The following is a 22935-nucleotide window of genomic DNA, read 5'->3' as shown; positions in this document are numbered from 1 at the left end:
GGGACCAGCCCCAGCGTCCCCCAGAGTACAGTGACAGGTGATGTTGGGGTGCAGCTCATGGTGTGTCCTGCTCCATCCTGAGGACACCCATCAGCACCCACCACCCCAAAGATGCCCCCACCCTGCGACCAAGTACCCTCGGTGTCACCCCTCCAGCTCAGTGGGTCCTGAGCCCCCATTTGCACCTCATCCCTGTGGGGCTGCACCTTTCCCTGGGTCTGGGACCCTGAGGAGCAGCAAATCCCTGGGGCACCTTGAATTATCAGTTCCCCATTATCACCCTGGGTCCTGCCTGCACTGGTGACAACGATGCCACCGGGATGCCACCAGGATTCTGGTGCCAGTGCCGAGCTCTGCCTGTTTTTTTTTCTCCTCCTTGATGAAGCTGTTCGGGGAATCCCAGGATTCAGGAGCTGAGTGGCTGTGCCACAGCCACTGCCTGTCCCCGCGGCTTTAGAACAGTCCCATGGTCTCACCAGACACCCTTTGGGTGCTACCAGCACCCCTAAGTGACACCTCCACCCTCTGCCTTTCCTTCTATCCATAGCCAGCTAAAAATCCCGGAGCATTGCTGGGATAATCGGTCAGGAGAGCTGACCCTGCTCGCGGTTCTCTCCCGGAGCTGGTGCCTGCCAGGACGGATTTTTTTTCTTTCCTGGGATGAATTTTTCCGCCTCGGCTGCCAGCGGGGTGGCTCGGGGCTGGGGAAGGGGCCGAGGGAGCGCAGCCGGCGCCGGTGACGCGGCAAGAAGGGGCCATTGTGGCCGGGCACAGCTGTGCGGAGAGGGAAGGGAGCGGTGGGAATGCAAAATGCTGGAGAGGGAAGGGCTTGAGGGATTCACCGCCCCGCGACGGGGGTTTCCCCACCCCACACGTGCCCCGGTGACAATAGTGGCTTTATGGGCAGCGACGCCATCCCCTGCCCCAGGAGCTGCTGGGCTCTGGCATGTGCCATCCCCATGGGGACAGGTGGGTGCTGGGGACACCGCGTCCCCATCCCGTCCCTCTGCACAGCCAAGCAGGGCGCTGGGGCGCTCCCTGGTCCCCTTGGAGCCGGGATGTGCCGGCAGCAACCGCCTCTCGATCCTGGTGGAGTAGGGGCCTTCAAGCGGGGTGACAAAGCGACACTGGGGATGAGGAGAAGGACAGGGAGCTGCTCCGTGCCCTTCCCAGCACCCCTCTGCGACCCGGCGGGCAGCAGATCCTGTTTCTCTCGCCGAGCTCTCCTGAATTATTCAGGCGCTGCCTCCCTGGGGACGCTCCCCGCCGGCCCCAGCGGAGCCCCCCGCACCCGGCCTGGGGAAAGCAGCCGCGACTGGTGTTACTGGCGGTGTGAGAGATATCCAGGCGGGATCTGCCGTGGGAGAGGGAACGGGATGAGCCGTGAGCCTCCCCGGGGACGGGCGATGCTCGGCGGGCGGGAGAGGAGCTGCTGCAAAGCCCCGTTTCATTTCCCTGAAAGGAGAGGAGGGACGGGGGGAGAGGCCGCTCGGAGCTGGCCCAGATCCTGCTGCTTCTCTTTTTTATTCCCTGTTTTCATGCGGCGCCAGCTCCCATCCCCACTGATCCGCAGTGGCTGCTCCATCCACGTGGGCAGCATCCACGGACTTGGGGGGGCTCCCCCCGGTGTGACCCCAACCCTGCAGGGACCCCCAGAGGGTTTGGGGTCCCACTTCAGGGCTGGAGTGAGGTGCAGAGCTGTGCAAGGTGTGGGAACATCCCTGAGATTGTCCCGAAGATGGGAATTGGGGTGCTGGGTGATGGGCACACGGGAGTGCCCTGGGGGCAGCAGGGTGCCCCCCACGTGCCCACCCTGCCACCATCCACTGCACCTTCAGCAGCGGCCTGAAAGGGGTGAAAGAGCTGCAGGGTTGTCCCAGTGATGGAGATTTGGGATGGGGGTGCAGGACAGGATAGGAATGGGGACATGGGATGGGGCAGGAATGGGGACATGGGATGGGACAGGAATGGGGACATGGGATGGGATAGGAATGGGGGGTGTGGGATGGGGAAGTGATGCTGACACAGGACAGGACAGCAGGGGGGACACAGGATCAAGCAATGGTGGGGACACAGGACCAGGCAGTGATGGGGACACAGGACCAGGCAGTGATGGGGACACAGGACCAGGCAGTGATGGGGACCAGCCCTGCCAAGAGGAACCCACCATGTTTTGCCAGCGCTTCTCGAGCTCTATTCACCACCTCCCCTGGATCCATCAGCATTTCCCTGAGCCCACCAGCCCATTCCACGCCATTCCTGGCTAATGGCTGGTTTCACACCTCTGCCAAGGACCAGCGGGACCGGATGAGCCCAGAGGATGATTTATGCCGGGCAGGTTGATGGCACAACTGTTCAGGAGATCGAGAACAGCTGCTCCGGCTGTTCCGGCACAATGTGGGGTCGGGAGCAAATCCTTGGGGATAGCGGGAGTGGGAGTGATGCCCCAGGGGAGTTGGCACTGCTGCAGGGTGGGGTGGGGGGCAGCAGGGCTGGGGGGCTGGTGAGGATCTGGGGTTCGCTTCCCAGCCGCTGCGTGAGACCAAGATTCAAGTCAAGGCTCCCATTAATCCAGACTTTAATCCGCTCTAAATCCCACCTTTAATCTGTTTAATGCCACCTTTGGGGATTAGGATCGTGTGCCGTGGCTCCTGCCCACCGAGCCAGGAGGAGGAGGAGGAGGAGGAGGAAGGGAGCTCGGAATGGGGGTGCAGACCTGGGCACGGCTCCGTGGGACCGTGGCATAGGGGGGGTCCCCAGCACCGGGACGAGCTGAGAGCCAAGACCCCCCTGCCGAAACCCTCCTCCACACACAGAGCTCGGCCGGCAGCGGGGCAGCCCCGCCCCGTCCCCCCCCTTCCCAGGGCTGTTACATCCCCACGTCGGGCCCCCCCAGGCGAGGGGGGACGTGCCAAGACCCCCGGGTACTGCCCTCGCTCAGCCCGGTCTACCAGCGCCCTCCTAAGCTGTTGCTCATAAGCGCCGTGGCACGGCGTCCCTGTCACCCACCCGTGTCCCCACCACCCACCCGTGTCCCCGTCACCCCCCCGTGTCCCCACCACCCACCCGCATCCCGTCACCCACCCATGTTCCCACCACTCAGTTGTGTCCCCACCACTCACCCGTGTCCTGTCACCCACCCGTGTCCTGTCACCCACTCATACCCACATCCCCCACCCGTGTCCCCATCACCCATTCAGGTCCCCATCACCCACTCATGTTCCGTCACCCCCCATGTCCCCATCACCCACCCATGTCCCGCCGCCCACCCGTGACCCGTCACCTACCCGTGTTCTCTCACCCACCCGTGTCCCCATCACCCACCCGTGCCCCGTTACCCGCCCGTGTTCCCTCATCCCCCCGCACGCCCATCACCCACCCGTGCCCACACCCCCCGTGTCCCCATCACCCGTGTCCCCGGGGGTCCCGTCCCCCCCCCCGTTCTAACGGGACGTCCCACGCGCGGGACCCGCGGGGGCGCGCCCGCCCCGGCCCCGCCCACACCCCCGTCTGCGCACGCCCATTGGCTGCTTCGTAGCAAGCCCCGCGTCGCCATTGGCTGGCGCCGCCCGCGGGACACGCCCCCCGCCCCCCTCCCGCCCCCGCCGCTACCGGGACCGCGCGGGACTTGGAGCGACCGCGGGCGGGAGGGCCCGGGAACCGGGAATAGGGACCGGGAACAGGGAATAGGGACCGGGAACAGGGACCGGGAACAGGGACCAGGAACCGGGAATAGGGACCGGGAACCGGGAACTGGGAACCGGCACCGGGAACAGGGCACCGGGAACTGGCATCGGGCACCGGGATCCGAGAACCGGGGCCAGGCACCGGGAATCGGCACCGGGAACTGGCAGCGGGAACCGGCATCGGGCATCGAAGACCGGGCACCGGCCATCGACACAGGGCACCGGCACCTCCACCGAGGACCGGGCACCGGCTCCGGGCACCGGGCACTGGGATCGGATCGGGGAGAGGTCACCGGTACTGGCTCCGGGGCCCCGCCGGGCAGGGAGAGGCGCCGGGGGAAGCGGGACCCCCCGCCCGGCCCCGCCCCGGCCCCGCCCCGGCCCGGCCCGCCGGGGGCACCGGAGCTGCCCCGGTCCCGGCGCCGCGCTCCCCGAGCAGGCAGGTAAGGGCCGGCCGGGCTCTGCCGCCCACCGAGATCAGACCCCCTCCCTCGGCACCTCCCGGCACCTCCCGATACTCCCGGTTCCCTCCAGCCCCCCCGGTATCCCTGTTTCCCCCGGTCCGTGGGGGCGGGAGCGCCTGGTGCCCGTTTCGTGCTGTGTCCCCCCCTCCCCGGTGTCACCGGGCACCGACGTCCCCACCCAGTCCCCTGGGAGCCCCGGGGGTAGAGGAGGGTTTGGGAAGCCCCGAGGGGCGGGAGCTGCCGGGTGGGCAGAGCCCGGGGCCGTTCCCGGCAGCCCCGGGCCGTGCCTCGGTTTCCCCAGGTGGATAAAACACGGGAAAAGGGCGATTTCCCCCCAAATCCCCCGGAAATCCGAGGGGGTTGGAAACACCACGGGGTCCGGTGGGTGCTGGTTAACGGGAGAAGGCACCGGAGCCCCTGTCACGGGGCCATCACAGACCCACGTGCGAGGGCAGGGCCGGGTGCCCCATGGCAGCACTTGGCTTCGGGCACTGCCAGTCCCTCCTCCCCTCCCTGCGCTCCAGAGGATGAAATTCCTCCATTCCCGGAGAGACTAATCCCTTTGGAGAGGTCGGATCCCACCCAAGAGCACGAGTTGGGTGAAAAACTTCCCAACTCTGACCCACCTCCCTCTGGAGGATGGAAGGATCTGGGCCATAAACATTCTTTGCTGACCCCAAGCCCAGCACCGGATCCTGATTGTCCCGTGGAGTTTTCTTCCCTTCTGGAGCGACTTTGTCCTCCTGGTCCCGGGGTAGGAAGCATGTGATGCCCCCCCGGCCCCCACCGTGGGCCGGACAGGCGGAAGGATGGTGGTTTGGCCTCAGTTTCCCCTCTCCCACCCTCTGTTTTCTACTTCCCCATAAGTCTCCGTCTGCTCCGAGCAAAGGGGAAAGGAAGTTGCTGCCAGAGAGCAGCTTGATGGCAGCTGGAGAAAGAAAAGGAGGAAATGGAAGGCGAGACAGATGCTTCAAAATAACCCCCCCTTCCTCCTCCTCCTCTTCCTCCTCTCCATGAAATAAACCCCCTTCCTTCCCATTCTTTCCATAAAATAACCCCCATTCCTCCTTCTTCTCTCCATAAAATAACCTCCATTCCTCCTCCTCTTCTTCCTCCCCATTCTCTCCATAAAATAACCCCCATTCCTCCTCCTTTTCCTCCTCCTTCTTCTCTCCATAAAATAACCCCCATTCCTCCTCCTCCTCCACCTCCTCCTCCTCTTCCTCCTCTTCCTCCTCTTCCTCCTCTCCATACCGCAGCTGCCTCCCCCTGGGGCACAGCAATCCCAGGGGAAATTCCTTGATACGCCACCAGATCCTCAGATCAGCCCCCCAGGATCAACCCCCCCCCCCCCCCCCCCCCCCGTGTGCCAGGATCCCATTCCCACGGGAAGCGCCGCCTGGATTCACCACCACCCACGCCCGGGGTTGGCATCGCCGGAGCCCCCTCGGATCGGCTCCTTGCTCAGACACGTCGGAGCCGCCGGGGCGGATCAGCATTCCCAGGCAAAACCAAAAAAGCTTCTCCTCCTTCCCGTAGCTGCATCTTTGCGGGAAGGAGATTTGGGGATGGAGGAGCTCAGCTCCCGGTGCCAGAGGTGTGAGGGGCAGTGATCAGTGATGGGGTCGTGCCAAGCGCTCGGTGCCAGTGCGGTGCCGGGCTGTGGCGATGCCCCGCGGCATTCCCGGTCCTCGCTCCGGCCGAGGGTTCATCCCGGCCTTGCCAAGAGCTGAGTTTTGCCTCGGGAGAGGTGTTTACTCAGCGGCTTCCTCCCCGGCCTCACCCCGCTGGGCACACACGCGCCGGATCCGTGGGATCCGTGTGCCAGCCCGGCGGCTCCGGCTGCTCTTTGCGCCCATGGCAACGTGAGGAGCGGCCTGAGCCCTCCCTCCTCCTCTCTCCCTCCTCCACTCTCCCTCCACTCTCTCACTGCTCTCCCAGGAGCTGGAGGGGTCACGGATGGTGGGGACAGGCTGCTGGGGCTCTCCGGTTACTTCCCGGCGCTCCCACCCTGTAATCCAGCGCGGCGGCGTTTAATTAATTAATAGGGGTTGGAGTGGGTGGAAAGCGATGCCGGGGGACGGAGCACGATCCTATCCACCCCCTTGGCGTTTAGCCAAGGATTCAGGAGGAATGGGAATGCTGGGTTTGCAGAGCCAGAGGTGTTTTCCGAATCGGTGGGAGGAAATAGCCTGTGGGATGGAGGGAAAACCAGGGAGATCTCCTCTATTAAATGTTTATCCTGGTTGGGAACTGATGTTTCCGTGTTGGAGGGAACGAGTTCCTATGGCCCTGGTGAGGAGGAGGGGAAGAGGAAAAGGAGGAGGAGGAGAAGGCAGAGGTGCCTCTGCTCTGAGCTGGAGCTTTGCAGAGCCTCCCCCTCTGCGCTGCTCCATAAATTATTTAAGTGCTTTCCCTTTCCTGCATGAAATATTCACCTGCTGCCAAGGGAACTGGGGGAATTTGCGGGGGGGAGCCCGCTGGTGGGAACCAGGTGATGGGGACAGTCGAGGTGAAGGACTTTTGGGACTGGTAGAAATGATAATTGGGATGGTGTCACTGCTGGATTTGGCCCCTTTCCATAAAGGACCTCCAGCTGGTGCTCACTTGGCAGCTCTGCCGTGGCGAGTGCTGGTGCCACCGGTGCCAGGTGCCAGCAGGATGACGGGGTCTCGTGTTCCCCTCGAGCTTTAATTGATGCTTGTGCCCAAAATGGTGTGGGAGATGTTTTTTTGGGGGTCCCTGGGGGGCGAGGCCGCAGCCAGGTGTTGGGTGAGGTGCTGCGGGTGCCGTCCCGCTGCGGTGAACACCAAACCGCCGGCGGAGGTGGCCACGGCACGAGCCCATCCCCAGGGGAGCACACCCGTCCCACGGCGGGGACACCCTCTGTGTCCTCTCACGGGACACCCCAACCTCCACACCACCGCCGAGGGCTGCAGAACTGCCCCCCCCAAACCTCCGAAATGGGTGGAAACCCCCCCAAAAAGGGCTGTGACTGTCCCCGAAGCCGCCGTGGGCACCGCGGCCCCGCCGCGCTCTTCCGGAGCTGGGAGGGGACTCGGTGACAGCAACACCCGGCTGCTCCTTTTCGGAAGAAGAAGCTGTTTTTTTGAGGGCGTTTTCATTAAAAAAGAAGAAGGGGGTGGAGGGGGGGGGCAACCCAAGCCCTGAGCCGGGCTGGAAACTTCAGCGACAGGAAGGAAGCGAAGTGGGTTATTTCAGGCTCGTGTTTGCTCCTCGGGGCAAGACTTGCCTCTTCCGCGCGCCGAGAGCAGCCCCTCCGTGAACAATGGGGTCGCGGGGCCCTTCCCGGCAGGAAAAGGGCTCGTTCCGGTGAAAATCTCCCTGTTGGTGCTGAGTCAGCAGGTCCCAGTGCGGTGCAGAGGGTGCCCCGCGAACCGTCCCGGTGCTGAGCGGGAGCCAACGGGAGGTGAGCTTGGGTCTGCTTGGGGTTAGCAGGGAGCGACCTGTGGAACAGCTCACGGGAGCTGGTTGCATTTTTGGGGTCTCTGTACCACTTTTGGGGTCCTTAGACCCCTCTGTGCCTCAGTTTCCCCCGGGATGCTCCTCGCCCCAGTTCCCAGCAGGAGAGGGCTGTGGGTGGCCGGGTGTTGTTTGCTGCAGGGAGCAGAAGGTTGATCCGTTATTCCACTTGGCATCTGGGAGCTGTGGGCAGCTCTCAGGAGATGGCACTTCCTATTTTCTGTAGGTGGAGTTTGCTCTTGCTTTATGGCTGTGGTAGCCCAGTGTGGGAATTCCTATTTATCCAGGCACAGCTCCCAGCAGGGAGCCCGGGGCACCCCACAGCAACAAGGGAGGGGACTTTGGGGTGACAAAACCCTGCTCCTTCTAGAGAGGATGCCAAAGGAAGTCCCCTTAGAGCCAAGGGAGAGAAGATGGAGCCACGCTGCCTCTTCCCACCCTGCCCGTCCCTCCGGGCTCGGCTCCGGCGGCACCTCCTGGACTCCACCTTGGCATTAAATGGGCCCGACCTGCCTGGAAGCTGCTGTCACACAACATCTGTGCCGTCATTTTTGTCTTGTCCAGTGCAGGAGCCTCAGCTCGAGGCTCCCGCTGGCACAAGTCGACGCTTTCCCCTTGAAGGAAGCGCTTCCGAAGCTCCGTGTTTTTCCCGAGGGCCGTAAATAACGCTGCGGGTGGCGGCTCACGCGGCGGCTCCGTCACTGCTCCCGTAATTCACGTCCCCACAGAGCCTTGGCTGCCCTTGGGTTCAGGGAGCTGGAGGCTGGAAGATGCTCAGGGAGTCAGGGCCCGTCACAGTTGTCCTTGCACAACTGCTGGGTGAGCCTTGGCTCCACAGGGAGCTGGGATTTGCTCCTGAGAGCCTGGTGTGTGCTCCAGAGTGGTAGGAGCAGGATTGGGGATCTCCAAAGGGGTCTGGGACTGGGTGGCAGCTTGGCCTAGGGGAGACACAGAGCTTCCTGTGATGGGGACAGACCCAGTTCTGCACCAGAATCCCAGAATGGTTTGGGTTGGAGGGACCTTAAAGCCCATCCAGTTCCACCCCTGCCATGGACAGGGACACCTTCCACTAGCCCAGGTTGCTCCAACCTGACCTTGGACAATTCCAGGGATGGGGCAGCCACAGTTTCTCTGGGCAACCTGTGCCAGGTCCTCCCACCCTCCCAGGGAAGGATTTCTTCCTAATATCCAATCTAAACCTGCTCTCTATCCGTGGCCAATTTATCCCCATCCATCCTCACACCGGCAGCCTCCTTTAGCTGAAATATCTCCTCTCCCCTCCCAGGGGATGTATTTATAGCCTGAGCCCATCCCTTCCCTCTCTGCCAGGCTGTCCATGCCATGTGCAGCCTCTTGCATAAGCAGCCCCAGCTCTGCCCATCCATCCTGGCTCCGGAGCCGGTTGTTTTCCCGCTGTTCTCGCCTCCCGGTGATTTGTAGCTCTGCGGTTTCCCGGGGCCAAGGCGCCTCTCCAGGGTCGGCAGCTCCAGTTTTATTCCGTCACGGCGGCTTCGAGAGCCGCGACCTGCCCGAGGTGATGGATTTGGTCCCGCCGGGATGCGGGAGCCGGGCTGTAGGTGAGGGCTGTAGGTGAGGGCTGTAGGTGAGGGCTGTAGGTGAGGGCCGTGTCTCGCTGAATTATTCACCTCCGTGTGACGCCGGAGGGAGCCGAGACAGCGGCAGAACAAGTCCGAGCTCGTGTGGGTGGATCAGGGCAGTGCCAGGGAGAAGGGCTCCCACACGAATCAGCGGGTGCCGCAAACCGGCCGCACCGCTCCGGCCCCGCCGAGCGCCGGGGTGGATGTGGCACGAGGCCGCGGGGGTGACTCAGCTGTCACCTGGGCTGTCCCCGGCTCACCCCGCAGGAAGTGAGTCAGGGCTTAAGGAAGGAAAAATGTTGAAGGGATGGGGCAAGAGCCCTTCCTGCCCCGGGAGCAGGAGGGAGCCGGGGATGGAGGGTCACGGGCGGTGCTCAGGTAGGGACGCCTCGCTCGCTGTTGGTTCTCCACAGGGGTTTGGGAGAGGGAAGGTGGGAACGCCCCTCAGCTCATCCCACCATCCAGAGCCGGGGTGTGAGCTCAGCTCTCGCCTGCCCTGGCACCCAGCAGCTGCCTCGGTCTGGCTGTTGGCTGGAGGTGCTTTTTCTCCTGCCAAAAGGCTGCGTGGGAAGGTGAGGAATGATAGAGCCACGGAGTGGTTTGGGTTGGAAGGGACCTCAAAGCCCAGGCCTGTTCCACCCCCTGCCATAAGCAGGGACACCTCCCACTAGCCCAGCTTGCAGGTGATGTGGGGATGGACGCAGGGTGTGGTCTGACCCCCGTGTGCCTCTTGCCCTCACAGAGATGGACACCTTCAGCACCAAGAACCTGGCCCTGCAGGCCCAGAAGAAGCTCCTGAGCAAGATGGCCACCAAAACCATCGCCAACGTCTTCATCGACGACACCAGCAGCGAGATCCTGGACGAGCTGTACCGGGCCACCAAGGAGTACACCCACAACCGCAAGGAGGCCCAGAAGATCATCAAGAACCTCATCAAGATCGTGATGAAGCTGGGCGTGCTGTACCGCAACGGGCAGTTCAGCCCCGAGGAGCTGCTGGTGATGGAGCGGTTCCGCAAGAAGGTCCACACCTTGGCCATGACGGCCGTCAGCTTCCACCAGATAGACTTCACCTTCGACCGCAGGGTCATGTCGGGGGTGCTCCTGGAGTGCCGGGACCTGCTGCACCAGGCCGTGAACGGGCACCTGACGGCCAAGTCCCACTCCCGCATCAACCACGTCTTCAACCACTTTGCGGACTACGAGTTCCTGTCGGCGCTCTACGGGCCCTCCGAGCCCTACCGCACCCACCTGCAGAGGATCTGCGAGGGGGTCAACAAGATGCTGGAGGAGGACAACATCTGAAGGCTCTTGGCAGCCGGGCTCTGCCTCCTGGGAGGGTGGATGGGGCTGTTTGCCTGCTCTGAGCACCCTCCTCCTCCTCTGCAGTGCTCGCTCGTTTTCCCCTCGTTTCTACAGGAGACTGAACATCTTGACTTTTGCCCACCCCTTGCCCAGGGGGCTTCAAAGCCCTCCCTGCGCTGGGCCGAGTCCTCTCTGGGGGATCCTGGGATTTTGGGCTCCTGCTGTACAGTTTGATTTCCTTTGCCCACCAAGTGTCCTTAGCTCGGAGTCCGAGGACTCTGAGCCTTGAACTCTGTCGTAACCCTCTGGGGGGAAAACCAAAGCAAAGCCTGGTGGTGTGTAACACCTCTGAAAGGGGTGTCTGAGCAGGTGGGATGTTGCTGGTTGTGAGACCCCCTTCCTGGAGGGTTGTGGGGCTCCCTGGTTTTCCTTCAGCAGCTCCATAACACCGTGGGAGCAAATCATGGTGCAGAGTGTTGCTGCCCAGGATGGGAAGGTGTGGGCTTTGCTCTCCTCAAAGACAAGTCCCTGAGAGGAGGAGGATCCCACCTCACCTGGACAAGGGAGCTGCTCCTTCCCTGCATCCCAGGTACCATCCAAGCCCCAGCTCCCCATGACTGTCACGGCTCCGACGCCGCCCTCGGGGGTTCTCCGAAGTTCTCCGTGGGATTTCATCCATTTTCCACGTTGTCTGAGTGATGGTTGTTCTTTTTTTAGCAAACTCTGTAGCCCTGATGAGTTATTTAAATAAACTCACCTGTTTGGCCTGGGAGCTCCGTGGGGTTGTTCCAGCGGTGGGTGACAGCGATGAAATGAGCCCTGGGGACAGCTGGGTTTGTCCTTTGGATGGTGGTGGCTCTCTGTGACCTGGGGTTTGTACTCCCTGGCTCCCTGGCTGGGCTGTCCCTGCTCCGTGGCACAGCAGCTCCTGGATTTTCATGGCCAGAGCTGAACCAGTGGAACAAACAGGGTGTTAAACCCAGCATAAAACAGCAGCAAAGGTCTGGGATCCTGGGGGGAGCAGAGAACTGGGGGTGTTCAGCCTGGAGAAGGATCCAGGGAGACCTTAGAGCCCCTTCCAGGGCTTAAAGGGGCTGCAAGAGAGCTGGAGAGGGACTTTGGACAAGAGATGGAGGGACAGGACACAGGGAATGGCTTCAAAGTGAAAGAGGGGAAATTTAGATGGGATATTGGGAAGGAATTCCTGGCTGTGAGGGTGGGGAGGCCCTGGCACAGGTTGGGCAGAGAAGCTGTGACTGCCCCTGGATCCCTGGAAGTGTCCAAGGCCAGGTTGGAGCAACCAGTGGAAGGTGTCCCTGCCCAAGGCAGGGGGTGGCACTGGGTGAGTTTTAAGGCCCCTCCAACCCAAACCATTCTGAGATTCTGTGCAATCCTGCACCCAGCAGACACCCACACGTGCTCCTCTGCATCCCCACATCCCCTGGCTGCTCAGCAGGAGCCGAAAAGCACAACCCTGGCAGCAGGAGGCCGTGGGTGACTCCGCAGAGTCGGAACTCTCGGAGCGGGGACGCGCCGGCTGCCGCCGCTCCCAGCACGACAATCTCTGCTCTGAACACTGAAAACTGCCCTTTTAGCACACAAGGCACCACACAGTCCCAGCTGGCCTTATCTCCACGACCTTCTTGTGCCTCCTGTTCCATGGGATGTGTCTGGGCACGGGCGGCTGCCGGAGCTCGGAGCGGCTCCGGGGCTCCCGCTCGCCGCTCCCTCCCCACCCCCGGCTCCAGGCACTGAGAACTTTCAGCCTTAAGAGATTATAAATAAAGAGAAATCAAGCCCTCATGTCTGTCATTTCACAGCCCTGGCTCCAGCAGTCACAGATAATTGCGTGGCACAGCTCGGGGTGGGGGTAAAGCACATTCACAGGACCCACCCGGGTGTTGGTACCAGGGGGAAGTGGCCTCTGAGAACAATTCCTGTGCTCCCTGGGCTGGTGGCAGCTGTCAGGTGTGTGCTGGAGAGGAGCCAGAGCTGGAAACCACGGGCAGACGTGGTGAGATGGGGCTGAGGGACACACTGGCAGCCAGAAATGCTTTGCTGGTCTCTTCTCGAGGTGCATTTTGGTGCCAGCTCCTTGGTCACATGAGCCCCACTCATGGCTGTTCCCTTTGTCCCCATGATTTCCTACACCCCAGGCCCACACTTAACCCCCCCAAACTCCTGGCACCAGCTTCTCTTCACATCCAGCTGTCTAAGCTGAGCCTTCTCCCCCACAGCAAACACCCACCTCACCCCCAAATCCTTCCCTTTTTGTCCCAGGGAAGCCCTGGAGAGCAGATTCTCTACCAGAAGAGCCATCTCACAGCCTGGGTTTCCCATCCCAACCCTGGGAAATGAGTCCCTTCGCTCTGGTTCCCTCCAAGTGACTGGTTTAAACAGCAGAAGGATCAGAGACCTGCAAAATGCAGCTCAGAGCACAGGTGGGAGCACACTGGGGACACTCCTGGGCCCTGCAGGTCACCCACAGGTCCATAAAGTGACACACAGAGGAGAAAAATGCATTTCAGAACAGCCTGGAGAGCAGAGCTTGTAAAACTCCCAGTGCAAAGCACACCCAGACTGACAAAAAAACAGGGAACTGCCCCAAAAACGGGCAAAGCACCTACCAGTGATCACAACCATCAAAAGGGATCAAAGGTGACAGTGCAAACTGACAACTGCAGCCTTGTTGTCACATGCTGGGGCTCCCTTTGGCTGGGCAGAACCCCCACAAACCCTCTGCAGCCCCCCAAAATTCCCGTGGGCTCCTCCTGGCCGAGCAAACCCTGAAGGTCCATCCAGCTGGGAAGGGCAGGAGTGAGAGAGCAGAGCAACCTCAGGCCAGAGCACGCTGCTTCATTGCTTTATTTGTGCTGGATTTACACAGGAAAGGAATTGCACATTCCCTGTTATTACTCTAGATAAGAAAAAAAAAAAATCACTTTTCCTGTAGGTATAAAACAGTCCTGTGGTTGTGCTGAGACGTGGAAGTGCTGCTTGGATTGATTCCTGGTTGTGTCAGAATAAGCTGCTCTGCCTTCCCCCCCATCCAAACCCAGCTCTGGCAGGTCCAGGGCACCCACCCCAGGGATGATCTCTCCATAAAGAGTCTCAAGAGAGCTTTGGCCAACTCCATCCTCTCCTCCTCCCTAAATGAATTATTTCCTCCTGCCACGCTGGTGGAGGGAGAAATCCCATCTCCCCTCCAGAGGCTACAGAGTTAACAACTTCCCTTCAGCAAACCCTGCTTAAATCCAGCCCCTCACTTATCTTCCTGCACTGCTCTTCCCAGCAAGGGAGATAAGGAGCCCCCTGTGCCACATTCAGCAGATCAGCCAAGCAGGAAGAGGGCCCAGAATGGCTGCCTGTGGATCAGGAATCTCCAGGGAGGTTTCCAGCTGCAAAAGCACGTTGTTACCCTGACACAAGACAGAATTAAATGTGCCCTCTCACACCTCCAAGCCCCACTCGTGTCGGACCCCAGCACGTTTCAGTATTGAAAAACAGAAAAGTTTGGCCAACCCCAAAAAGAAAAACAAAAAAAAACACCCTCATTTAAACCAGGAATCTTCTTTTCCTGCCACGTCCTTCTGGCCAAAACACCCTGCCCAGGGCTGGCCTCGGGGGTCACAGCTCGTCACGGGGTGTTTTTGCCACAATCATGAGCTTGGACAGTTCAGAACGGAACTTGCCTTCCCTGTGAGACACTGGAGAGAGAGGGAGAGAGAGAGAACAAGCACAGGATCAACAGATGGGAAAGCACGAACAAAACAGCCCAAAAAAAGCACAGAGGCACGAACAAAACAGCCCTGCTGGGTCCCTTCCAGGGTGGGGAAGGCAGTGAGTCTGAACTTCCTCCTCCTGCACGTGACAGGCTGGTGGGATAAACCCTCCTTCCTCCACCTCCCTGAGCTGGAATGGGAGCCCCAAACCCCTGCTGCCAGTTCTCCAGAGCACTGCACCCCTGGCACTGTCCTCCCACACGTTGCCACCTGTCAGTGTATGGGATTGAAGCTTAAACTGCCTCCCACAGCCCCCCCTGCCTCACACGGTTCCCTCGGTCACAGACCTGTTGTTTCGGTGACTTCAAACTCTTCCTGTTTTAAGGGGATGTCGTTCTGGGCACCCACAGCAGCCTGAGACTGAAACAGGAAGGAAGAAGGTGTGAGAGGGTTGAGGCAATCCAAGGAGTTACAGCCTTCAAACCGAACAAACAGCAGCGCATTTTGGGGGAAAAAAAATAAAAATAAATAAAAAAAAAGAACGGGTTTGTGAGCTGTGGGGAGCGAAAGAATTACGTCCACGAAGGAAATCTGCAGGAAAATCTCTGCCTGTTTTTCCATTTCCTATTAAAGCACAGACTGGTGTCCTTGGGGTGATGGAACACCTCACCCCTAAAGGCTGGGAAATGGAAGAAGGAGCCAGACAAAACCACCCAGAGAGGTTTTATTTACTTTGTCACGTGTGATTTGTTGAGGTGATCCAAGACTCCCGCTGTGCTGTGCCTTTTGGAGCCCCCCCTTCCCAGCAAACCCACGGATTTGAGGGGGCAGAAACACAGTGGTGCAGAGCAGCCCACCTGCAGCCCCTCTCCTGCCTGCCACCAGTCTCTAATTCGGGACGTGCCGGAGCACATTTCATTGCACAGATGTCTAATAAATGTTTTCTGTGCCTAATTCATGTTTTATAGCAGCCTCCCACACTCCTGCTTCCCAGGGATCAGCTGGGACTTACATAAGCCATGGCATACTCTATCTTGGCTCCTTTCACTTCAGCTTTAAACTGGGTAAAGAAGAGATAAGACTTCCCCTGGGGCCTGAAATGAGAAAGCAGAGCCTTTGTCAGCGGCAGAGAGGGTGGAGGTGCAGAGGAGTGAAGGATTCCCAGCTCCCTCCCTCCCTCCACAGCCACCTCTGGATCTCCTGCAGCTCCATCCAGCGCTGAGGGTGGGAGAGGGGGACACAGAATGTTTATAAACCAACGCTGGGTGAAGAGCCCAGCAGAGCCACAGCACCCCTTGGGAGAGGAAAACCCTCCCTGCTGGGAGGCAAATCCACCTGGGAAGCAGAATCCCTGCCCCACATCCCCCCTGCCTGGCTGCTGCTTTGGCTGAGGTTACACAGAACACACCTCCAGATGGAGCAGGAGAAGAGCCCGTTGTCCTCACTGATCCCAACGTTCATCTGCCATTGCTGCAGAGGGAAAGGTCCAAACAGTCACTGGGGGGAAGAGCCTCGTGCTCCCTGCACGGCCCCGGGGCCACTGACCCCCCCTCCAGCTGCAGGATGAGCTCCAGCAGCCCTAAAATAACACAACAGTCCCTCTGGCACCAAGCTCAGGGCCTGGTGGCTCTCTGTCCTCTCCACAATCCCATCAGTGCTGTCACAGAAAAGAGTTTAAAAGTCTTATTTCCTTTTAGGCTAAAAAATAAGGACCTGGTTGAGACAGGGTTTGCTGATAACAAAGTACAAACAAAAAACCTTCCAGCCTCCCAAAGGAGGCAGGAGTTACTCCTGCGAGGTCCTTCCCACCAACTGGGGTGTGAAAACGTCACTCCCAGTTCTCCAGAGACATCCAGCACGGAGATTTGTTAAGTCACAGAATCCCAGACTGGTTTGGGTTGGAAGGGATCTTAAATCTCATCCCATTCCACCCCCTGCCATGGGCAGGGACACCTCCCACTAGCCCAGGTTGCTCCAACCTGGCCTTGGGACACTTCCAGGGATGGGGCAGCCACAGCTTCTCTGGGCAACCTGTGCCAGGGCCTCCCCCCCCTCCCAGGGAGGAATTCCTGCCCAGTATCCCATCTATCCCTGCCCTCTGGCAGTGGGAAGCCATTCCCTGTGTCCTGTCCCTCCAGGCCCTTGTCACAGCCTCCTTACAACACACAAAGGACACTTTGGTGCAGGGAGCAAATCCAACACGTTCCACACAGTGCTGGAAAAGGTGCAACCACCCTTCCCCACAGCTCCCTGTCCCTGGAATCAGCTCTTCCCAAAGGAAACCGGTTTCCCCCCTCCGTGCAGGGACTGGGACTGGGGAAGGGCAGGGTTTGCCCAGCTCACCTCATTGGTCCCTCCCTGGGATGAGTAGGTGAAGGTGCAGCTGTAATCCCCCTGCCAGGAGAGAGGGACGTGAGCTTAAGCAGGACCTTCTCTTCCACAGAATCAAGGAATTCTTTAGGTTGGAAAACACCTCTGAGACCATCGAGTCCAACCATTCCCCCAGCACTGCCAAGGCCACCACTAACCCACGTCCCCAAGTGCCACATCCACCCAGCTCTTAAATCCCTCCAGGAGTGGGGACTCCACCACTGCCCTGGGCAGCTGTGCCAGGGCTGGACAGCCCTTCCCATGGAGAAATTTCCCTAATATCCAACTAAACCTCCCCTGGTGCAACCTGAGGCCGCTCCCTCTCGTCCGGGGTTTGGGGTGAGGACTCGTGTCCTGGGGGGCCCAGGGACCTGCAGCCCCTTCTCCTTGCTGAGCCTCCTCCCCATGGGGACTTTCTTTCTTTGAGACCCCCTTCCCCTGGCGACCCCTCCCTGCCCTTGGGATACTTCATCCCTTTGGAAACCTGCCCTTGGGGACCATTATCCATGGCAGGCTGCCTTCCCTGGGGACCTCCTCGCTGCAGAGACTGTCCCACCTTGGGGACCCATTTTACCTGGGGACCTCCTTCTGCTGGAGACCCCCACTTGGGGGAACCCCAAGTCCTTGGGGACCTCCATTTCTGTGGTGGCTCCCTCCCTCCATAGGGGACCCCCCTTCTCTCTGGGAGCCTCCTGCCTTTGGAGGTTCCCTTCCTTGTGGTCCCCTCTCCTCCCTGGGGACCCCCTCCCCAGCCCCTCTGGAGACACACCCTCCCTTGGAGACCCTCTTTCTCTGTGGGATCCCCCTGCCTCAGGAGCCTCCCCTGTGGATCCCCCCTCTTCCATGGCATCCCCTTGCCCTTGGAGCCCCTCCCTGAAGACCTCTGGGGGACCCCCTTTTTTATGGGGACCCTCTCTCTTTGGAAACCTCCCTATCCACTGGGGACCCCCCTTTGCCCTGGGCTCCTCCTGCCTTTGGAGCCCCCCTTGGGGACTCTTCTCTCCTTGAAGAACCCCAATCTTGGGGTCTCCCCTTCTCCTGGGCTCCCTCCGGCCATTGCAGCCCCCGTTCGTGCCCCTTTCTCCCGGGGATCCCCCTGCCTTTGACGCACCTCCTTAAGGACTCTCTCCCCCTGGGGACCCCCCCGTTCTCCCTGTGCCCCCCCGGCCATTGCAGCCCCCCTTGGTGCCTCCTCTCCCCCTGGGGACCTCCCCGTTCTCCCTGTGCCCCCCCGGCCATTGCAGCCCCCCTTGGTGCCCCCTCTCTCCCTGGGGACCCCCCCGTTCTCCCTGTGCCCCCCCGGCCATTGCAGCCCCCCTTGCTGCCCTCCCTCCCCCCGGGATCCCCTCCCTCAAACACCCACCCGGACCCCCCCCACTGGTCCCGCCCCCTCTTCGCGTCGAGCCAATCCCCGCGGCGGGAGGTGTGAGCGACGTGGCTCACAGCCAATCAGCGCGAGGCGCGTACCCCCTCTCCGCACCCGCTCCCTCCCTCCCCTCCCTGCCGGCCGCTCACCAGGCTCCGGGAGAAGGAGTGAACCTCTCCGCCGGGCCGCACGTCGAACCCGACCGAGCCCGGTTCCGCGCCCGGTTCCGCGGCCGCCCGGGCCGCCAGGCATAGCAGGGCGGCGGGGACAAGCGCGGCCCACGCCCGCCAGCCGCTCCTCCCTGTGGGCGCCGCCATCTTGGAAAGGAAGCGCGGGCTACGGCGGGCGGGAGGGGTCAGCGCGCGGCGGCGGCGGCGCCACGGCCGCCATGTTGGGTGAGGGCAAGGGGTGTGGGCAGGGGAAACCTTCGGGGACACGGGGACAGGGGACAAAGGGACAGAGGGCTGTAGGGACGGACAGGAGAACACCGCGACAAGGGGCTGTGGCGTCAGGGGACTACAGAGACAGGGGACCACAGGGACAGGGGGCTGTGGGAACAGGGGGCAAGGGGGACAGTGGGACAGGGGGCTGTGGGAACAGGGGACAAGGGGGCCATGGGTACAAGATGAGCGTTATGGTCCCTTCCAACCCAAACCATTCCATATGGATTCCATGACAAGGACAATTAACCATGCCACTTTTAATTGCTTCTTGCTGCACACGAAGAAAAGCCCCATTTCCAGAAGGAAACAGCCATGGAAGCTCAGCTGGGGTGTGTGTGGGGCTGTCCTGGCTCAGGGCAGGGGGTAACTGGCCTGGTTGGCCACCCCACACTGGTTGCCGGCGTCCTTCAGCAGGAACATGTAGCCCTGCTCTCCCCACCTCTCTGTCCAGCTGCAGGAAAAGACGGGAGTGAGCTCCTCCTTGATCCCAGGCACAGGGAACAGCCCTGGCTCGAGGAGAGACAAGGAGGGGAACCAGAGCCCCCACAGGCCCCATGGGACGGGGCCACGGGTTAGTGCTGGCCTTGGCAGAGCAGGGTTAGTGGTTGATCTTAGAGGGCTTTTCCGACCTGGATAACCCCACGATTCTGTGGTGTGGGGGCGGGAGGGGCAGCGGGTTTGGGGGGACACGCTCAGCCCTCACCTGTTCTTTAGGATCCAGTAGCTGAGGTTGTGCCCACCCATCCGGGTTGTGCCGTAGCCCACGGCCAGCATGGCATGGTTCGTTCTCCAGCTGCCAGAGCCGCAGCCGAAGATGCCTGGGACGAGCAGAGCTGTGCTGAGCCGGGGGCTGGCCCCGCTCCCTTCTCCTCGGGGTGGTGGATCCCATTCCCCTGGGGCAGCTCAGCAACCCAGCCCTGCCTCAGTTCACCCCCCCACGCCACAGGGAGCACACGGTACCCGACTTGTAGAAGCGAAAGGAGCTGGCATCCACCGACACCGACACCGGGCCCACGGTGGCCACCGCCTGCACCAGGGCCTCCTCGCTGCCCTGTGCCACCCTCACGAAGCCGGAGCAGTTGGCCGCCTTGTCCCGGGGGTTGTATCGGCAGCGGGAGTTGTCCTGAGAGCGGGAGGGTGTCACCACGGCCGGGACACGCCGGCACTGCTCTGCCCTGCCCCGGGTGCCCTGCTGTCCCTCACCGTGCCCACGTAGGGGTAGACACGCTCCGAGTTGAGGCCGCCGTTGTCTCGCACGTACTGGAAGGCCCATTCCATGTGGCCACCGCAGCAGCCGCGGTTGCCCAGCTTTCGGGTGCAGTCGATGAGGTTCTGCTCGCTCAGCACCACCAGCTTCCCCGTCCGCTTGAACATCAGCCCCTCCAAGGCCCCCGTGGCACTGAACGCCCAGCAGGACCCGCAGAACCCCTGGGTGAGGTGGGAACCGCAACGGGGGAGTCATGGCACTGCCCCAAAACCCCCCAGGCAGGGACGCTGTGGCTTCCCCAGTGCTGGTCTCAGCTACAAAGTCACCATGGCCAAAACTACGGGAGCTGCTCCTCGGGGTCGCCCAGAAGATTTGGGGGGATTGGGAGGATGCTGCTGCTCGATTCTGCTGCCCAGACTCCCACAGCCTTGGCCAGACCCCCCACCCTGTGCCCACCTGGTTCTTCACGGGTGTCACGTAGCCCTTGGCCCGCCAGTCCACTCTCACTGGGGTCTTCAGGGTCTCTGAGGCTCGGAAGACCCGCCCCAGCTCCTCCTGCTGCGCCGGGATGAAGCCGTTCAGGAGCCGCTTAAACTCCTCGTTTGTCTGCAGGTCACCAAAGGAAAACCCGTGGGATGCCAAGGGTGCCCTGCTGGCAGCACCACAGAGCCCCACCAGCCACTGACCCCCGGGAAGCAGCCTGGCCCCAGGGGCACCTGCAGCTCCCCGTGGAACAGGGTGGGGGTACCCAGTCCCTGGATCAAGGCCTGGGTACACCAGGGGGTCTCTGATCCCAACATCCAGCCCTGGGTGCTCCAATGAGTCCCCAATCCCCAGATCAAGCCCTGGGTGCACTGAGGGATCCCTAATCCCCGGATCCAACCCTGGGTGGCCCAAGAGGTCTCTTATCCCCCGATCCAGCCCTGGGTGCTCCGAGGGGTCCCCAGGGAAGGTGTCAGCAGGTACCAGGTCCCCGAAGTGGTTCATGGCCAGGCGGTAGCTGTGCTTCCCCTGCGCCTCCTCCCAGTTGTGCTGCTGGATGTGGCGCAGGTTCTTCTCCCAGATCTCCCTGCGGAAGGTCTCATCCTCCTGCCACAAGGATCAGAAGGATTGGGAATGTCCCCTGGGAGCGTGGGGACACACGGGATGTGGGTGAACACGGGCGGCTCTGGGTGAGATCCTCCAGAACCGACCTCAGCACGTGCTGGGAGGTTTGAGGGCAGCAGGACCTACCCCTGGATACTCCTTGGCATGGAGACTCTTCCACTCTTCCCAGGCCTCCTCCAGGGCGGGATCCGGGGCGGCGGCGCAGCCCAGCAGGGCCAGCAGCACCCCCAGAGTCACAGCCAGGGCTCCCAGCTGGGGGGACGGCGAGAGCGGGGTCAGGAGGGCCCCAGGCTGAGCCCTGGGAGCAGTTCCAGCCTGGATTAGAGGAGAGGGGGGAGGCAGGGAAAGGCAAACAGAGCGGCCGAGCCAGAGGGAAGAGCGACACGTTGGTTCCATCAGCTGGATCAGCTCCTGAGCGGCCTCGCTGCTGTTTGACAGGAGCTTTAGGAGGTCTCAGCCGCCCTTTGGGTGGCATTTAACTGTCCTTTCTGGGAGAGGAAGGAGCAGCTTTGGGAGAGAGCGGAGCCTGGATGGTGGGAGGAGGCAAATCCCAGCAGAAGGGCAGCGAGGGCGGCAGGGACAGGGCTGGTTGTCCCCCCGAGCACCCCACGGCCTCTCCCCGTTCCTTATGTGCAAAATCCTGCTGGTTTCCTCCACCACTGGATTGTCCCTCTTTTTTTGCCCTTCCCACACCATCTCTCCCAGCACCACCAAGGAGCAGGGTGAGTGACCCTCCCCAGGAACTCAGCACCAGCAGGATGGGGCCCCAAGCAAAAGGACGAGGGGTCATGTCTGGACCCCTCTGGAGCAGGATCTGTGTGTTCACAGGGGGAACAAGAGGATCTCCAAGGTCCCTTCCAACCCCAACCATTCTGTGATTCCACGATCCCAGCTCCAACCCAGAGAGGCTTTGGGACCCAAAGCAGAGCCCAGCAGAGCAGGAGCTGTGATGACCCAACTGGATGGAGCTGTTTTCACTGGAAATGCCCCAGAAATCCACACCAGCCTCCAAGAGAGTGGCTGGAGATGGAACCAGAGAGAGGAGGTTTCTCTCCAGAGGCTGAGAAGCTGCTGCTCCACACCCAGGCCTGAAGCCTCCCATCTGTCCTGGGGTGCCTGTGTGGACGTGCTCCACCAAAATCCCTCCGTGGGGATTTTCCAAGATCAATTTACACCCTTTCTTTCGGCCAGCACAGACACACACGGCCCGGCCCAGCCCATCCCCTTCCACCACAGCCCCCCGTGCCTTCCCTGGATACCCCACACCTCCTCTGGGGGACCCTGGGATTTCTGAGCCACTCCAGGTATTTTGGGGGTGCTGCCTGCACGGCCCAGGCCAGAGATCAAATGCCTGAGACCCCCCCAGCCCCCCAGAGTTTCCACTGACGTGGCTCTCCGAGAGCGAGAGCCGCCGTCGCACCTTTATCCCGCCCGCTCTGGGAATGGAGATGCCGGGGAGTTTTCCGTGAGAGCATCTTTCAGGGCAAGGAGTGACTTTTCTGAGCTAATTCTGTAGCTCGAGGAGCGAGTTTTGTTTTAAAAATAAGCCCTCGAGAACATCTGTTCTCCCTCCACGTCCTCCACCTAAAAATAAAGCCCCTCAGGGCGGGTTTTTGCGGGAGAAATGCCTCCCGAGCCGCTCTCGAGTCCCAAATTCTTGAGGAAGAGTCGTTTTTGCCCAGTTTCCCCAGCACCCGCCGCTTCCTCCCCGTCGTTACTGCTCAGGAAATTATCTCAACTTCATCCTCCAGCTGCAAATCCTCCACCCAGCACACCCAGCTGCTCCCTATTCCCACTACCTTTCCCCTCGGGATGTCGGGGCGGGGACCTCCCACATAATTTGTATTTCAATCCCCCGACAGAGCCTGTTCCATATGGAATAGCTCAGGATTGCGGGGAGGCAGATTTCCCACTTAATTCCTCTCGGGATTCTTCAGCCCCCCCCAAAAGAAGACAAGCAACCCCTCTTTAGGGCTCCAAACAATCCTGCAGCGAGCTGGGGGGGATCAGAGGAGCCGACAGATCTGCAGACTCTTCTAAACAAGAGCGTTTTAAAGACATTTTAAGAAACACTTGGCTTTTCGGGGACAGGAAAAAAGCAGTTTAAATTAAGACTGGAAAGCAACAACCCCTGCAAAAATAAAGCTTCTTACCATCCTCAGGCACCCACCCGGCTGTGAGGGT

General features: G+C 61.1%; 3 protein-coding genes across 8 annotated transcripts; 1 reads left to right on the top strand and 2 right to left on the bottom strand.

Moving 5' to 3' along the window:
* The first annotated feature begins 3608 nt into the window (after positions 1-3608).
* TNFAIP8L1 (TNF alpha induced protein 8 like 1) lies at positions 3609-11308 on the top strand. Of its 2 annotated transcripts, none has more exons than XM_064637425.1 (2): positions 3609-4129; positions 9974-11308. In XM_064637425.1, exon 2 carries the CDS (start codon positions 9976-9978, stop codon positions 10534-10536), a length of 561 nt encoding a protein of 186 aa, XP_064493495.1. In that variant the 5' UTR covers positions 3609-4129; positions 9974-9975; the 3' UTR covers positions 10537-11308. The 2 variants fall into 2 exon arrangements, with proteins under 2 accessions (XP_064493495.1, XP_064493496.1); XM_064637426.1 differs by lacking the exon at positions 3609-4129 and adding an exon at positions 4146-7580.
* A 2075-nt stretch (positions 11309-13383) lies between these two features.
* Positions 13384-18332, bottom strand: MYDGF (myeloid derived growth factor). Its single transcript, XM_064637428.1, has 6 exons — positions 18144-18332; positions 16602-16652; positions 15667-15728; positions 15271-15352; positions 14606-14678; positions 13384-14243 (listed from the first exon to the last, which is right to left on the bottom strand). Exons 1-6 carry the CDS (start codon positions 18309-18311, stop codon positions 14164-14166), a joined length of 516 nt encoding a protein of 171 aa, XP_064493498.1. The 5' UTR covers positions 18312-18332; the 3' UTR covers positions 13384-14163.
* Positions 18333-18412: 80 nt separating this feature from the next.
* Positions 18413-21576, bottom strand: LOC135403396 (procathepsin L-like). 5 transcript variants are annotated; one of them, XM_064637410.1, is made up of 7 exons: positions 20878-21576; positions 20611-20733; positions 20101-20250; positions 19641-19865; positions 19398-19560; positions 19141-19255; positions 18680-18888 (listed from the first exon to the last, which is right to left on the bottom strand). In XM_064637410.1, the coding sequence occupies exons 1-7, from the start codon at positions 21145-21147 to the stop codon at positions 18789-18791; spliced, it is 1146 nt and encodes a 381-aa protein (XP_064493480.1). In that variant the 5' UTR covers positions 21148-21576; the 3' UTR covers positions 18680-18788. The 5 variants fall into 5 exon arrangements, with proteins under 5 accessions (XP_064493478.1, XP_064493476.1, XP_064493480.1 ...); XM_064637408.1 differs by having other exon boundaries at positions 18413-18888; positions 19641-20250; XM_064637409.1 differs by having other exon boundaries at positions 20101-20733.
* Between the last annotated feature and the right edge of the window lie 1359 nt (positions 21577-22935).

This window comes from Pseudopipra pipra, chromosome 27, assembly GCF_036250125.1.
Source record: "Pseudopipra pipra isolate bDixPip1 chromosome 27, bDixPip1.hap1, whole genome shotgun sequence".
Classification (NCBI taxonomy): Eukaryota; Metazoa; Chordata; class Aves; order Passeriformes; family Pipridae; genus Pseudopipra; species Pseudopipra pipra.
This window is presented reverse-complemented; position numbering and strand designations above follow the sequence as displayed.

Bases quoted from the DNA above. Each gene is read 5' to 3' on its own strand.
- TNFAIP8L1 (XM_064637425.1), top strand. From the start codon at position 9,976: ATGGACACCTTCAGCACCAAGAACCTGGCCCTGCAGGCCCAGAAGAAG.
- MYDGF (XM_064637428.1), bottom strand. From the start codon at position 18,311: ATGGCGGCGCCCACAGGGAGGAGCGGCTGGCGGGCGTGGGCCGCGCTT. The intron at 15,729-16,601 runs GTGAGCTGGGCA...TTCCCTCTGCAG, and splicing joins CCCAGGGAGGGACCAATGAG to CAATGGCAGATGAACGTTGG. The intron at 14,244-14,605 runs GTCTGTGACCGA...CTCTCTCTCCAG, and splicing joins TGAAGTCACCGAAACAACAG to TGTCTCACAGGGAAGGCAAG.
- LOC135403396 (XM_064637406.1), bottom strand. From the start codon at position 21,147: ATGGAACCAACGTGTCGCTCTTCCCTCTGGCTCGGCCGCTCTGTTTGC. The intron at 20,734-20,877 runs GTAGGTCCTGCT...TCCTTGTGGCAG, and splicing joins ATGCCAAGGAGTATCCAGGG to GAGGATGAGACCTTCCGCAG. The intron at 19,561-19,640 runs GTGAGGGACAGC...TCCCGCTCTCAG, and splicing joins TCTACCCCTACGTGGGCACG to GACAACTCCCGCTGCCGATA.